Source organism: Orycteropus afer, unplaced genomic scaffold, assembly GCF_000298275.1.
Source record: "Orycteropus afer afer isolate SDZICR_OR568_19922 unplaced genomic scaffold, OryAfe1.0 scaffold00059, whole genome shotgun sequence".
NCBI lineage: Eukaryota > Metazoa > Chordata > Mammalia > Tubulidentata > Orycteropodidae > Orycteropus > Orycteropus afer.
In genome coordinates, this window is record NW_006921646.1 from 4,110,936 (window position 1) to 4,127,439 (window position 16,504).

The 16,504-nt window shown below is 45.7% G+C and overlaps 1 protein-coding gene across 1 annotated transcript; it reads left to right on the forward strand.

Annotated features, from left to right (window-relative positions):
* Nucleotides 1–3,976: 3,976 nt before the first annotated feature.
* ARMC12 (armadillo repeat containing 12) lies at nt 3,977–15,909 on the forward strand. Its single transcript, XM_007939382.2, has 6 exons — nt 3,977–4,139; nt 4,858–5,003; nt 5,221–5,355; nt 13,865–14,038; nt 14,161–14,232; nt 15,580–15,909. Exons 1-6 carry the CDS (start codon nt 3,977–3,979, stop codon nt 15,907–15,909), a joined length of 1,020 nt encoding a protein of 339 aa, XP_007937573.1.
* Nucleotides 15,910–16,504: the final 595 nt, after the last annotated feature.

Genomic DNA, 16,504 nt, shown 5'->3' on the forward strand with positions numbered 1-16,504 from the left:
GACTCATAGCGACCCCTCCTTGGGTTTCCAATGCAGTATCACTACAGAAGTAGATTGCCCCATCTTCCTTCCGAGGAGTGGCTGGTGGGTTTGAACCGCCAGCCTTCTGGTTAGCAGTCAAGTGCCATAGGCACTAGCGGATCTGTATTCCAGATGAGGAACCTGAAACTCAAGTAACTGGATTTTCCCAAGCCCCACACCGCTGGGAATTCGACCCAAGTCCATCAGACTCCAGTGGGCTTTTCATTAGCGTGTGTTGTTGGTTGCAGTCCAGTGGATTCTGACTCATGATGACCCCGTGTGTGCAGAGTAGAACTGCTCCATAGCTGTGACTTTTCGGAAGCAGGTGGCCAGGCCTGTCTTCCAAGACACTCTTTGGGTGGGTTAGAACCTCCAGTCTTGTCTAGTAGGTAAGCACTTAACCATTTGCGCCACCCAGGAACTCCTCAGAATAGAGAGTAGGTTAAGTTTTCCTTTGCTTCTCTTATGCTCAAAAGCACAGAGTCCCTCCATGACCACCCAACGTAGCAACATAGTACCACATCTTGAGCACAGTAGACACCCTATAGGCATACAGGACTTTTCTAAGTGACTAGGCAGAAACATTCATTACTAAGGTTCTCCTAAAAAGGAGGAGATAGCTATAGAGTTTCACAGGTGGGAGAATGGATTTTAGGGACAGAGTGATTGACTGGAATGAGAAGAAAAGCACTTCCAGTCTAGTTTGGTTTTTTTTTTTTTTTAAGAACGTTTTTCAAAGAGGGTTCACAAGTTGCTCAAGAAAGTAAAATGGGTTAGAAAAGTTGGGATTGATAAATCACAAGCAACCCCATAGGTAGGTATTAAGGCTGTTATACCTCTTTTTAGGAGCTCTGGTGGCATAGTGTCTAAGGCATTTGACTGCTAACCAGAAGGCTGGCAGTTCAAACCCACCAGCCACTCCTCTGAAGGAAGGTTGGGCAATCTACTTCCGTAGTGATTAACTGCCTCAGAAACCCAAGGAGAGGTTGCTATGAGTCAGATCCCACTTGATGGCAGTGAGTTTGGTTTTTTGTTTTTATACCTCTTTTTACAATTTTTGGAAAATTGAGGCTCAAAGGTCACATAGCTAAATCAGTGGTTGACCTGGTTTTGAACTCTGGCAGTCTGACTAGATCACATGCTCTCATTCACTAAATTAAACTGCCTCTCACACGATGAGAACATCAGTCCTAAAGGTGAAAAGCTGACACAGGTGGCACAGAGGTGTGTGCTAGGACAACCCATGTTTTTGCTTTGGTAAGGGCAGGTAGGGAACTCAGAAGAACTAGATCATATTATACTGTATATATGGACTCTCAGACTTCTCTCCAGTTAAGGGTCCGGATTTTGGGATTTGACAAAAGTAAAACAAGAAAACAAACAACCACCAAATTCCCACATAGAGGTGCCAGCTTTTAATTTAAGAGCAGCCCTAGTGGCACAATAGTTAAGCACTCTGCTGCTAACCAAAAGATTGGTAGGAGAAGAGAACTGACAATCTGCTCCCATAAAGATTACAGCCTAGGAAATCTGATGGGGCAGTTCTACTCTGTCCTAAAGGGTCCCTGAGAGTCAGAGTTGACTCAGGGGCACACAACAACAACAAAGAACATTTCATAAAAGAAAGGACATTTTAATCTTCCTCAAAAAAGTAAAGACTCATCTCTGTGTCAAGAACAGCCATTCCCAAGAAAGGACAGTCATCAACTTCACACCGACAAATAGACATTCCTGTCTTTTTATTTTTTCATTGTGCTGTGGACTGGTGAAAATGTCACCCTGGGGATGACTCTGCCACTAATCCCTCTGAATCATTTGAGAGCAGAACAAGAAGGAGTTAGGCTTTCTTCTTTGGAGGCCTTTATAAAACAAATTTGCCTGGGATGTGAGTATTGCAGAATTAATTTCATGGGATGGAGGGGTAGTAACTCTGCCCTCCTCCATGTTGTTGTTGTTGTTATGTGCTGTCGAGTCCGACCCGACTCATAGTGACCCCTCCTTGGGTTTCCGAGGCAGTATTACTACGGAAGTAGATTGCCCCATCTTCCTTCTGAGTGGCTGGTGGGTTTGAACCGCCAGCCTTCTGGTTAGCAGTCAAGTGCCTTAGGCACTACTCTACCAGAGCTCCCGCCCTCCTCCATAGGGCATGGCAAAGACCTTCTCTTGAGGAAACTATACTCAGATTCAGTACAGTTATCTTAGAACCTAAAACAGTTTCTGTCAGGCAGCCATTTCCAGCCCAGAGTTCATGGCAGTAGGGAGGCCTCCTGAGCCTTTACTTACCCTTGCTGGAGGGAGTCCATGTAGTCACCCAGCTAAGGGCTGGGTAGAGTACCAGGAATGACCCCTGAGAAGGGCTGAGGATGGAAGCACTAGCCCACTGTCGTCAAGTCAATTCTGACTCATAATGACCCCCAGTGGATTTCCAAGCCTGTAAATCTTTATAGAAGTAGATTGCCCCATCTTCTTCTCACAGAGCCAATAGTGAGTTTGTATTGCCAACCTTCTTGTTAGCGCCCAATGCCTTACCCATTATACCGCCAGAACTCCTTGAGGATGGAAGAAAGGAATGGAAGAGAATGGCTCCCCAGGAGTGCTGTCTGTCTCTAGCCTACAGCCTGGAGTGTGATGAGCCAAGACCTAACTGGCTACAGCATCTTTTGGAGGCATCCACATCTCTGTTTCCCCACCTCCCCCTGACCCAGGTACAGGACAAAGCCTTCTATCCCAGCTCTCCCAACAGGGTTTCGAAGCCAGGCAGGAGAAGCCCTGTTCTGGCTCAACCCTGCTAAACATTGGCTCTGGATCTGACCCTGGTCTGGGGCTTGTCACCTCCTTGTTCTGTACCAGAGGGTGAGGCAAGAGGGTGTGAGGAGACTCTGGGAAGCAGGCGTTTCACCTGCCCTCTCCTACGGGTGGAGAGCAAGGCCTCCAAGGGTGGGTTCATCCTCAAGGATAGTGTCTCCTGGATTTCAAGAGAAGGCTTCAAGCCTCATCCTACACTGTGAGGCTCGGGAAGGCTGGGAAGAAGCACTTCCATATTTAGGCCTCCCATGGCTTAAAGGGCCAGACCTACTTACATTTTAATCCTGGGGTTTTAGGATAGTAAATCTGGATCCCCTCAGGTTACAAATAGAGAAACTGAGACCCAGGCAAGGGCAGTCCCTTCCTCCTTCAGGGTCACTCTGCTTAGGTGGGCCCCAGAGACCCAGTTTCCAGGCTCTCTGTCACTGGCTGTCCTCTCAACAACAGAACCTGACTTGAGCCCCTGCTAAGTGCAGGATTCTGTGCTTGGTGCTAGAGATGCAAAGGCAACTGCCCTCAAGGGTAGAGAGAAATATAAACTACAATGAAACAGGCAGATGCTAGAAAAGATGGGTTTGCCTCAAGACTCTTGTGCAAAACTTTATAAGGTGCCCCCCCTCCTTTTCTTCCTCTAACGGGGGGAGCCCTGCCTGCAAAAACACCCTGAGCCAGGGATGGATCTTTGGTTCAGAGCTCAAAGATGGGAGGGCCAGGGATGTGAGGGAACTGGACTACCGGTGGGATGCCCCTTCCCAAGAAGGGCAAAGGCTCCAGCCCACAAATGGTCCTCTAGTGCTATCTAATGGGCAAAAGGCAGCCTTTGGAGCCACCTGCTGGGGGCCCACCAACCTGGCTCCCCTAATGAAAAGGAGAAGCAAAGAACCCTTCTGTCTCAGCCTTTTAATTCCCTGAGAGCCTCAAGCTTTGTTTCCTATAGCCTCTGTAGCTGAACCTTCAAGTGCCTCTGGCTGCCCCCCTTCCTTGACCACCACCCTCAACCCTCTACCCCACTGTCTCCCCAGTTCCCTTTGTTGCCTGGGTTCCAGTTCTAGTAACCTGGTTTCTGGCCCTGCCAGAAGGTTCTGGTTCCGGAAGGTCCCCTCCAAAGTGCCTCGGGCCCAGCTCATGCCCGCAAGGCAGCGCTGAAGACATGGGCATGAGTATTCCCGAGTGCCTGGGGCAACTGGACATCCGCAAAGGTGTAGTGGGCCTGGCCACGGGCGCCGGGGCCATCTACTTGCTCTACAAGGCCATCAAGGCTGGCATAAAATGTCAACCACCCATCTGCACCGCCTCACCCATCTGTATCGCCCGTGAGTGTCCGGGCCCTGGGGAGAGGGCTCTGCCCCAGGAGGCACCTGCTTCTGAGGCCTCCTCTGTGGGAGGGCCCAAAGGTGACTCCTTAAAGTTCCTATATCTCCTTCCTATTTTTCTTCCCATTCTTCCTCAAACCCACCTTGTAATCCTCTAGGTAAAGGCCTGCTAGACATGCTAGTTCAGGGTCCCCAGTGGATTCTAATAGATCCTCAGGTTTCATCTGGTCAACCTTCAAACACTGTGTTATTCCTTCTGGCTCCCAGGACCCCACTGGTTGGAAACTTGGCATCAGCATCTTCCCCTTTCCTAATTCAGAACTAAAGACTCTAAGGAAAGGGAAAATTTGGGAACCTACTTGCCTAGCTCCACTAATTCCTGTGGCATCTTTGGTCAAATAAGAAAAAGGTGGCCCTTCTGCAAGACTCTTTACTGCCATCTGCTGAAATATTATTGTTACATAGTAATTACACCAGAACACTACGTTACTGCCGTATAACAGAAAATTGTCATAATAAATATACAAATCTATAACATTTGTGCCCTTGTGTAGTATACTCCCTGTTTAACTATACATTGTGGTCCTTTACTTAGTAAGAGGCTTCACTTCAAAAAAGGCAAACCAGCCTTGTCCTCAGTCCCTCTCCCCAGCTCCCCAACTCCATTCTTTCATAACCTTTGAGTCCACAACCTGTATTGGGTTGGGTGGCTATCTAGGCCTGGCAATCGAGCGAGAGCGGCATGGACGGGACTCAGGCGAGCTCCGGAGACTTCTCAACTCTTTGGAGTGCAAACAGGATGAGTACGCCAAGAGCATGATCCTGCACAGCATCACACGATGTGTGTACTTGCTGGAGGCTGAGGTGAGGGAAGGCAATCTGAAAGTCCCATCTGGCCAGCCTGGCCTCTGGCTGCTGCAGCTGGCTCCCTGCCCCCTTGACTGGTCAGATTTGGTCTTTGAATCGGTTTTTCTGCGACTGATAGCGGGAGGGATAAACTGAGGGGTCTTGGCAACAGGAGGGGCATGGGTGCAGGACACCTGCTTCTCCCACCTCTTGTATCTCTCCCCACACTCTCTAGGCCTCTGCATGTACTGTGGATGACATCAGGTTGGTGGGCTGCATGTTGGATGACAAGGACAACAGTGTCAAAATCCAAGCCCTGAATGCACTTAAAGCTTTCTCTGGCATCAGAAAATTCAGGCTCAAAATCCAGGTGAGCCCAGAAACAAACGGGCAGAGCACATAGAATATCCTTGGTCTATAGGTCTGTTAATTGGCAGAGAACAAAGAGGCTATTTTCCAGAAGTTTTTTTCTTTTGGATCTGGGTTTGTAACCCACATAAATATTTTTCCTTGGAAGCAAAAGAGCAAATGGTGGTTAGATTCCTGACAGGGTCATAAAAGCTTTTGAATCTCAGGATGAAACTCAACTAGTATGCTAGAAGTAGCTCTGAACTCCAAACAAGCCCCATGCTTGGTCCCATGTGTTGGTCAGAGGCTATGACTGGACCACAGATGCCCCTACTACCACTGCATAGAGAAAACAGAAGCCACCAAATGTCAGTTTCCCCTACTTCTTGCTATCCAGCTCCTAGGCTTACCTGTTTCCACACCCAATATTTCTTCTTTCCTGTGGTGTCTATAGTCAAAGTAGGGAGTTCTGAGTGCTGTAAACATTTAACACACTTGGCTACTGACTGAAAGGTTGGAGGTATGAGTCCATCCACAGGTACCTTGGAAGAAAGGCCTGGCGAGCTGCTTCTGAAAAACCAGCCATTGAAAAACCTGTGGAGCACGGTTCTACTCTGAAACACATGAGGTCACCATGAGGACATGTGGTCACCATGTGGCCACTGTTGTTATTTTTTAATGTCAGTATCAGTCTCAGTCCTGGATTCTATGCCCTCCTTAAGGGCTTCCCTCCTTGATTGTCGTCTCTGTCTAATACAGCCTTCCCTGGCTCCTTTCCATGAACATTTAGCATGCTCTGATCCCTTCTGGATGGAGTGCTGGTGGTGTAGTGCTTAAGGCATTTGGCTCTTAACCAAAAGGTTGGTGGTTCAAATCCACCAGCCACTCCACAGAAGAAAGATGAGGCAGTCTGCTTTCATAAAGATCTGCAGCCTTGGAAACCCAATGAGGGTCAAATCAGAATCGACATGACAGCAGTGAATTTGGTTTGGTTTTAATCCCTTCTGGAAGAGCCTTTAGTGGCACAGTGGTTAAGTGCTTGTTTATTAACTGAAAGGTTCAAACCCACCCCCTCCATGGGAGCAATATGTAGCAGTCTGCTTCCCTAAAGATTACAGCCTTGGAAACCCTATGGAGCAGCTCTATTCTGTTCTATAGGGTCACTATGTGTCGGGATCAACTTGATGGCAACTGGTTTGGTTTTTGTTTTTTTAATCCCTCTCATCTTAAAAAAGCAAAACAAAAAACTCTTCCTTGACCTCCATATCTCCTTCTATCAAATGGACTATCTCTCCCAAATCAAAAATAAATTACTTAAAACCTACAAAAAAATTATAATCTTTGTGTAAGGTAATTTAAAAAAAAAAAAAAAAACAAGTCTGCATACCCACAACTCAGGCTAAAAAGTAGAACATGACCAATACATTACAAACCAAACTCATTGCTGTGGAATCAGACCCGACTCATAGCGACCCCTCCTTGGGTTTCCCAGGCGGTATCACTATGGCAGTAGATTGCCCCATCTTCCTTCCGAGGAGTGTCTGGTGGGTTTGAACTGCCAGCCTTCTGTTTAGCAATCAGGTGCCTTAGGCACTACGCCACCAGACCAATACATTAGATGCTCCCATATTTATCTTCTCAATCCCAACCTCCTCTCCCAACACCACCTGCATTTTGTTGATCAATTCCTGGAGTTTCTTCATAGTTTTACCGTATATGCATGTATTCCTGCATACTCTTAACAGGCAAGGCTGGCAATAAACGGAGTAAAATACAGTTTTGGATGTTTTCAAACCTCATATATATTGAAGCATGCAGTTTGTATTTTTCCGTGATTTGGTCTTTTCTCCCTCACGTGGAAAGATTCATCCTTACCGATGTAGGTAGCTTTGTTGTTCTTCGCTGCTGTTGAGTCAGTTCCAACTCATGGCTACCCCACGTGTACAGAGTAGAGCTGTGCTCCATAGGGTTTTCAGGCTGTGACCTTTCGGAAGCAGATCTTCAGACTTGTCTTCCAAGGTACCTCTGGGTGGGTTCGAACTATCAACTTTTTGGCTAGTAACCCAACGCTTAATTGCTAGTTGTTTTTTTTTCTCCCCACTGTTGTGTGGTAATCTGTTGTATGAATAATCTGAAATTTATTTATCCATTTGCCCATTGGTAGGCATTTGAATTGTTTCCAAGTTCTTGTCATTCCCACATTGTGTTGTGAATATTCTTGGGAGAGTTTCTCTAGGGTATGCATGCAGGAATGGAATGGCTGGGTCAAAAGGTAATTCCAGCTTTTCCAGAAGGGCTATATCAGTGTATGCACCCACCAGCCCTTCATGAGCATTCCTACTGTGTCATAACCTTACCAACACTTGATATTTTCACACTTAAAGTTTTTGCCATCAAACTTTTTTTGGGGGGCGAGTAAGGTCTCTAAGGGAGCTCTAGTAGCATAGTGACTAAGGCACTTGACTGCTAACCAGAAGGCTGGTAGTTCAAACCCACCAGCCACTCCTCAGAAGGAAGATGGGGCAATCTACTGCCATAGTGATACTGCCTCGGAAACCCAAGGAGGGGTCGCTATGAGTCAGGTCTACTCCAAGGCACATAACAACAGCAAAAGGTCTCTAGGTCTCCACTTGCTGGCTGCCTCTATCCATCCTCAGCCTTTTCAATTCCCTTAAGGCAGTGATTCTCTCATTATCAGAATCGCCTGGAGAGCTGATTCAGATGTAGATTTCAGGGCCGCACAACCAGAAGTCCCATTCAAGGAGTAGGGGGAGCTACTGTTCCCACAAGCTTGCTGGAAATTCTGAGGCAGCTGGCCTAGCACCACTGTCCCTCCTCCCTTCCCTAGTATCTGCGTCCTAAGGACCCGGCCTCTGTTCTCTTTCTGGGTGAAAGCAACCACTCCTTGTCTCAGTTTCCATTCATGTGTGGTCTCCTGGTTCTCTGTCTGTGGAGACAGAGAATGACCAATTGCATCTGGACACATCCACTTAGATGGCCTAGAAGCTCTCTAACCCAATGTGTCTAAAATGGAGCCCAGCCCCCTTCCCTAAGTCAGACCACCCTCTGCAGAGGGATCTGATTCTTTTGGCCCCCTTCTCAGTCTTCAGGGTTCTCGGGAGAAGATGACCAGCTCCGCTTCCTTCTTGCTCCAACCCTAGCCACCTGCATGGAATGTTCCATGATCTCCCACTCCCTGCCCTTGCCCCTACTGTTCCTTTTGCATGCAGACCCTCCCCAGACTTGCTAACTCCTTCCTGTCCTTCACAGAGCCCTGGTGGTGCAAATGTTAGGTACTTGACTGCCAACCAAGAGGTTGGCAGTTTGAACCACCCAGCCACTCCATGGGAGAAAGACCTTGCAATCTGCTCTCATAAAAGTTATAGCCCAGAAAATCCTATGGAGCAGTTCCACTCTGTCCTGTCGGCTCACTGTGAGTCAAAATTGAGTCAATAGCACCTAACAACCTGTTCTTTAGGTCTCAGCAGATAGAGAGGGGTGGGGGTAGGGTACTAATGGAAAGGTTGTGGTTCTTATTCCAGAATTCTTGCTTCCCTTTGATATGGCTCGCAAAGATACAGGTGATGTTACCTGTCTTTGGTAATACCTTTTGGTCCAAACACCTTGTCTCCAGAGCACACTATCCTTTTATTCATTAAAAAAAAAAAAAAAAAAAAAATGTATGAAAATATAGATACCAAAATCAGCAATCAGAAATAAGAAACTTGGAAAAAAAAAAAAAAAAAAAAAAAATGTATATTGAGCACTTGCTATGTGCCAAGGCACTGTTCTAGGCACGAGGGGCTACAGCCATGAACAGAGAGATTGCCTGTCCTGATAGAACTTATTTCTAGCAGAGCAAAACAAGCAATAAACAAATAAGTGAAATATGTAGTATGCTATGAGGACCCTAGATGGCATAAATGGTTTGCACTTGACTGCTAAGCTAAAGGTTGGCAGTTCAAACCCACTTAGTAGAATGACAGAAGAAAAGTCCTGGCAATCTGTTTCTTTTAGGACCGTTGTTGCTCTTATTAATGGCCTTGGATTTGATTCTGTCTCATGGCAACCCCATGAGCAGAGTAGAACTGCTCCCTAAGGTTTTCAAGACTGTGGCCTTTCAGAAGCAGATTGCTAGGCTTATCTTCTGAGGTGCCTTTGGGTGGGTTCAGACCACCAGCCTTACAGCTAGTGCTTAACCCTTTCAGCCACCCAGGGACTATAGAACATTTCTGCTGTATAACATGGGGTCACCATGAGTTGGAATAGACTTGACAGCAACTAACAACAACATAGTGTGTTACATGTGACAGATGTGCTGGAGAAAAATAAAAAAGGGGGATGAAGAAGGCTGGGATGGGGGGTGTCATTGCAGTTTCAGAGGAGAAAATCTTCAGGACCTAGGGCTTGGTGAAGAATTTATAGATAGGACACCAAAAACGTGATCGATAATTTTTTTTAAAAAATCGATAAGTTGGATTTTATCAAAACTGAAACAATGTTTGCTTTGCAAAAGACCTTATTAGTAGGATGAAAAGAGAAGCTACAGACTGGGAGAAAATACCTGAAAACCATGTATCTGACAAAGGACTCATATTTAGATTATATAAAGGACTCTCAAAACTCAAAATGAAAAAAAATCCAGTTGGAAAATGGGCAAAAGACATGATGAGATAGTTCACCAAAGATGATATATGTATGACAGATAAGCTTGTGGAAAGGGGTTCAAAATCCCTGACCATTAAACAAAACAAACAAGTGTTGCCATTGAGTCAGTTCCAACTCATGGTGACCCCATGTGTCAGAGCAGAACTGGGCTTCACAGGGTTTTCAGGGACTGGGCTTTTTTTGGGAGTAAATCACCAGTAGGGAGCTCTGGTAGCATAGTGCCTAAGGCACTTGACTGCTAACCAGAAGGCTGGCAGTTCAAACCCACCAGCCGCTCCTCGGAAGGAATGTTGGGCAATCTACTTCCATAGTGATACTGCCTTGGAAACCCAAGGAGGGGTCGTGATGAGTCGGGTCTGACTCGAAGGCACATAACAACAACAGCAACAAAATCACCAGTAAGTAGTTAACTTTCTTCTTAGGTGTCTCTGGGTTGACTCAAACCTTTAGCCTTTAGGTTAGTGAATTAGCATGTGAACTGTTTGTACTACCTTGGGACATGCAAATTAGGGAGATGCAAATTAAGACTACACCTATTAAAATAGTTGAGTCCTTGTGTGATACAAATGTTAAGCACCAACAAAAGATTGCCATTTCAACCTAGAGATTCCTCAGAAGATAGCTAGTCCTGGAGATCTGCTTCTGAAAGGTCAAAACCCTGAAAACTATGTTGTTGTTATGTGCCGTCGAGTCGCCCCGACTCATAGTGACCCCTCCTTGGGTTTCCGAGGCAGTATCACTACGGAAGTAGGATTGCCCAACCTTCCTTCCGAGGAGTGGCTGGTGGGTTTGAACCGCCAGCCGTCTGGTTAGCAGGCAAGTGTCTTAGCCACTATGCTACCAGAGAGACAGTTATTATTCTGTGCTCCTGGGTCACCATGTGTTGGAAGCAGCTCAATAGCAACTAACAACAACGACAATTAGAACAGCTAAATTAAGAATATGAAAATAGCCAATGCTGGTGAGGATGTGGAGAAACTGGGCCTCTCATATTGTTGATGAGACAGCCACTCTGGAAAATAGCTTTTATTTTTAAGGGGAAAAAAAAGAAAAAAACCCCACTAAATGTTTATTTACCAGCTTTTGCACTCCTGGGCACTTATCCTAGAGAAATAATAACTCACACAATTGTTCATAGCAGCTTTATCTGTAATAGCCGAAAGCTGGCAACAACCAAAATATCCCTCAGTAGGTGAGTGGTACATCCATACATGGAATACTGCTTAGCGATAAAAAGGAACAAACTATTGATACATATAGCAGCTTGGAAGGGTCTCAAAGGCATTGCTGAATGAAAACAAGCCAGTACCAAAAGGTCACATACTGTAGGATTCGACATATATAACATTCTGAAAATGACAAAATTATGGAGAAATGGAAAACAGTTGAGTGGTTTCCAAGGATTAGGGATGGATTGGAGGCAGGAGGGATGTGGGTGTGACTCTAAAGGGGTAGAATGTAGGAGATCTTTGTTGTGTTGATATAGTTCTGTATCTTGACTGTGGTGGCTGTTGCACAAATCTAAGTATTTGATAAGATGACACAGAACCACACACATATATTGTACCAATATCAGTTTTCTGGTTTTGATATTGTGCTATAATTATGTAAGATATAACCATTGGTATAGTAGAGCTGACAAGGGACAAGGTTGTAGTCACTTCTTGGTCACAGCCAGTTATCCAGAGGGAGAAAGTAATTGAAACTGTGGGCTCAGGACCATAGTCGCAGGGGACATCAAGCTCAATTGGCATAACATACTATACAAAACATTGTTCCACCTTCTACTTTGGCGAGTAGTGACTGGAATCTTAAAAGCTTACAAGCTGCCATCTAGATGCAACGATGGGTCTCTCCTCGTCCAGAGCAAAGAAGAATGAAGAAAACCAAAGATTCATGGAAACAATTAGTCCTAGTGACTGGTACACTGTGCGATTTGCAACCTATATGACTATGAGACCAGAAGAACTAGATGGTACCTGGCTACTACTGTCAACCACTCGGAGGGGGATCTGTGTAGGAGATTCCGGATAGAGAGGGAGAACAATGTGGAACAAAACTCAAAATCGTTTTGGAAAAAGAAAAGAAAGAGGGATCAGGTTTGCTGGGTCTGATAGAGCCTGGTAGAACCACTGAGACTATGGCCCCTAACTGCCCTTCAGGTCTGGAATCGAACCCGCACCTGTGGCTTCCAGCCAAACAAAAGACAAGCATATGAGTTGAACATGTACCTGAGGTAGATACACTCCTTGGAGAGAATAATCATGGAATAAAGAAGGGCTGTTTATGCACAGGGAGACAGCTCAGGGGGCAGGAGTGCATGGAGGGATGGACACAGGGAAGAGTAACTATCGGGAGGAAGTGCGAGGGGAGCTGTTGCATTTGTCAGTGTCATGAGACAGCATGTGTGTGAACTGCTATATGGAAAGTGAATTTGCTCTGTAAACTTTCACCCAAATCACAATTAAAAAAAAAAAAATGATATAACATTGGGGGAAACTGGGTGAAGAGTGCATGGTATTTCTCTGTACTGTTTTTGCAACATCCTGTGAATTTATAATTCTTTCAAACTAAAAAGTATGCTACATGTGGCAGGGCAATGGAGAAAAATAAAGATAGGGGATAAAGAAGACTGCATTGGAGGTGGTGTTACAGTTTTAAAGAGTGTAATCAAGGCCTCATTGAGAAGATGACAATACGAAAAGTCTTGAAGGAGGTAATGAATATCTGGGAAGGCGGGGAGAGCATTCCAAGCAGAGGCAATGGCTTGTGCAAAAACATGAAGACAGGCATGTACCTGGCATGTTCAAGGAATAGCTAAGAGGCCATTGTGGCAGTAGCAATAGAGAGAATAGACAAGATGAAAGAAATGGGGAAGAGGCTGGAGTGAGGGGACCTTGTAAACCACTGTAAGGGCTTCAGCTTTTACCTTGAATAAAATGGAAGCACCTGAGCAGAGGAGTGACATGTATAACATGTCTGCTGTGCTGAAACAGATTGTAGGAGCAAGAGTGGAAGAAGGAGACAGGAGGCTATTGTGAAAATCCAGGTGAGAGGCAACAGGGTGGTGGAAGTAGGGGTGGTGAGAAGTGGCCTGAGTGTTGATACATTTTGAAGGTAGAACCCACAGGATTTCCTGAAGGATTGGAAAAAGGGTGTGAGAAAAAGAAAGAAGTCAAGGATGACTACAGGATTTTGGCCTGAGCAGCTGGAGGAAGGGTGTTACCAAGAGCTGAGACAGGAAAGGCAGTGGAAGGAGCAGGTTTGTTAGGGAATGTGAGTTAATTGTGAGGTGTCTAATAGACATTCAAGGAGAGAAGTGAAATTGGCAATTGAATATATGAGTTTGAAGTTCAAGGTAGCAGTTTGGGTTGGAGACGTGAACTTGAATATCAACAGCATATTGATTTTTTTTTTTTTTAACACTGAGTCTGTATGACATCATGAAGGGAATGATGTAGATAGAGGAGTTTGTGCAGAAGCAGAAAAGTTGTTTTTGTTTTTTTAAATGGGCATCCTTCTAGCAAACTGAACCCCTGATTATTATGTAGTGATCTTTCCTATCCTTAATAATGCTTCTTACCTTAAGTTTTTCCTGATCTTAAATTATCTATGTCAGCTTTTGTTTGGTCAACTGAATTTCTCTCAGAGTAAGAAGTATGAAAGAAAGCCAGGTACGGAAAGAATGCCAAAGGAGGTAGGAATTGTCCACTGTGTCAGATGGTGTTGAGTTCAGGTCAGAATTCTCTATTGGGCTTGTCCCAGATGTCATGGATTAGGGCAGTGGAGAGTAAAGACAGAGGCTGAGATGGTGGTTGGGGACCACCACATAAGGGCAGATGCTTCTCTTCTCCTCACCCCAGGAACACTCCATCAAGGTGCTGGAACTGATCTCTACCATCTGGGACTCAGAGCTGCACATCGCTGGCCTCAGACTCCTCAACAACATCCCACTGCCCGACTTTGTGCACCCTCAGCTGCGACGGGTGATGCCCTCCTTGATGGAGATCCTGCAGTGTGACTACATCCTGTCGCAGGTGCCCCAGCACTGTGGCTGAGGCCCCACCCTCTTTGCCAGACCCTAGAGGGAGGAGCAGAGATTGGGTCTCTCCTGCTCAAGCCCACACTCACTTGCCCTCTCATGCTCTCCTCTCTCCAGGTGCAAACCATACGGCTGCTGAGCTACCTGGCACAGAAGAACGACCTTCTTTATGACATTCTTAACTGTCAGGTGAGAAGGGAACTGAAGAGGGGCTGGTGATGGCAACTCAGGTATTGGGGAGGGAAGAAACATGGATTCTCCAGATACTTAGCCCTGATGAGATTGTCTTATTCCTCCTCCTGCTTCTGAACTAGGTGCATAGAAAACCTTCCCCTCTTCCATACCCTGAGTAAAAAATGAGAATCCATCATGATGGGAGGGGGTTCTCCTTTAAGAGGCTTCCTGAACTCTGAGAGAAATTCAGGTGACAAAACAAAAGATGATGTATGTACTTTAAGATCAGGAAAAACTGACTTAAGGTAAGAAGCATTATTAAGGATAGGAAAGATCACTACATAATAATCAGGGATTCAGTTTGCTGGAAGGATGCTTATTTAAAAAAAAAAAAAAATACTGTTGCTGTTGAGTTAATTCAGACTCATAGTAACTCAGCAGGACAGAGTAGAACTGCCCCTTAGGGTTTCCAAGGCTGTAGTCTTTATGGAAACAGGTCTTTGTATCTTTCTCCTGTGGAGGAGCTGGTAGGTTCAAACCACCAACCTTTCAATTACCACTGAGTGCTTTAACCAGTGCACACCACAGGGTTCTTTACTGGAAGGATACCAACTCTAAACTTGTATGCCACCTGGTAATATAACCTCAAAATATATATGACAAAACTTGATAGAACTACAAGGAGGAATTGACAAATCTACCACCATAGTGAGAGAAACTACTCTTTCTGTAATGATAAAAACCTAAAACTAGTAAGGCTATCAAAAGAACTTCAAACCAAACCTGTAGCTGTGGAGTTGAGCCCTACTCATTGTGACCCCATGTGTTACGGAGTAAAACTGCTTCATGGGGTTTTCTTGGCTGTGATCTTAATGGAAGTAGATTGCCAGGGCTTTCTTCCCTGGCACCACTGGGTGGGTTTGAACTGCCAACCTTTAGGTTAGTAGGCGAGCACAAACTGTTTGCACCACCCAGGGACCTAGTAAGGCTATCCTTGCTGTGAATAACACAGATGACAAGCTTGAGCCATACCTAGAACCCTGTACTCTAAAACTATTAAAGGCACATTCTTCTCAAGCACACACAAAACGTTTATAAAAATGAACCACACACTAAGTCTTAAAGTTTATGTCTCAAATGTCCCAGAATCAATATTATCATATCACTTATGTTTCATGAACATAATGCAATTAAGTTAGAGGATGATAATGAAAGGAAAACTAGAAAGCCTCTGCACATTTGAATGTGAAACTTAGGTGCCCTGGGGAGTCAAGACAGTAGGGGATGAAAGAATAACTTTATACCAGCATCCTGGCACTTGCCTGGGATTTCATCCCCATCTTCCCTCCATCCCCACTGCAGGTGCACTCCAACTTCCTGAACCTGTTCCAGTCCACACAGTCAGGGAGTCTGCTGTTCGAGGTGCTGGTGTTTGCTGAGCGGCTGAGCGAGGGCCGGAATTCACCCCACTACCGTGCTGTGAAATGGCACTACAATGAACAGTCCCTCCATGAAGCCCTCTTTGGGGACGAGTCACGACTGGCAGACCGGCTGCTCGCCCTGGTCATCCACCCTGAGGAAGATGTTCAGATCCAGGCCTGCAAGGTCATAGTCAGCCTGCAGTGCCCCCAGGACTTGCGAGCCCGGCCCTCCTGCCAGCCCAGTTCATCCTTCTTTAACAGTGGGGAATAAAATTAAGGAGAGCCAATAAATGAGTATGAGAGAGAAGCTGTAAGGGCAGTTTCTGTCAGGGGCTTTCCAGCCCTGGGTATAGAGTTGGCTAGTATAGTCCCTGCCCCAGAGCATTGCCCAGTATGGGTACAGGTCTCAAAACACATCCCCACTTCCATGCAGACTCTTAGGGGTATAAACTCCCCTCTTCTCTTGATGCTTTTCAAGTTTGAATGTGGAGCCAGTGCTTTTAAGGAGTTGAGAGAGGGCAGGTTTGGGAAGTAACACCAAAGATAATGATCAGGAGACTGTATAGTATTGGATTAGTCAGCATGGGATAGGCTAGGCTGCAGTAACAAGCAACTCCATGTTTGTAGTGGCTTAGAATGGCGAAATTTTTAGGTAGGTCAGCCGAGTGGGGAGGGACAGGTTTCTATTCCCCATCATCCTCACTCAGGGACTCAGGCTGAGGGAAGCCCCAGTGTTGTATTCCTGGAACTACTAGGGAAGAAAAAGGGAACATAGCAGTTAAAAGTGGCTCTTAAAAAGTTTCAACCAGAAATGATGCTCACTACTTCTGCTCATGTGTCATTGGCCAGAGGGGTAGGTGGAGAAG

Excerpts from the sequence above, each read along its gene's own strand:
- ARMC12 (XM_007939382.2), top strand. The coding sequence starts at position 3,977 with ATGGGCATGAGTATTCCCGAGTGCCTGGGGCAACTGGACATCCGCAAA. Across the intron at positions 4,140-4,857 it reads CTCACCCATCTGTATCGCCC|GCCTGGCAATCGAGCGAGAG; the intron begins GTGAGTGTCCGG and ends GTGGCTATCTAG. Across the intron at positions 14,039-14,160 it reads GTGACTACATCCTGTCGCAG|GTGCAAACCATACGGCTGCT; the intron begins GTGCCCCAGCAC and ends TCCTCTCTCCAG.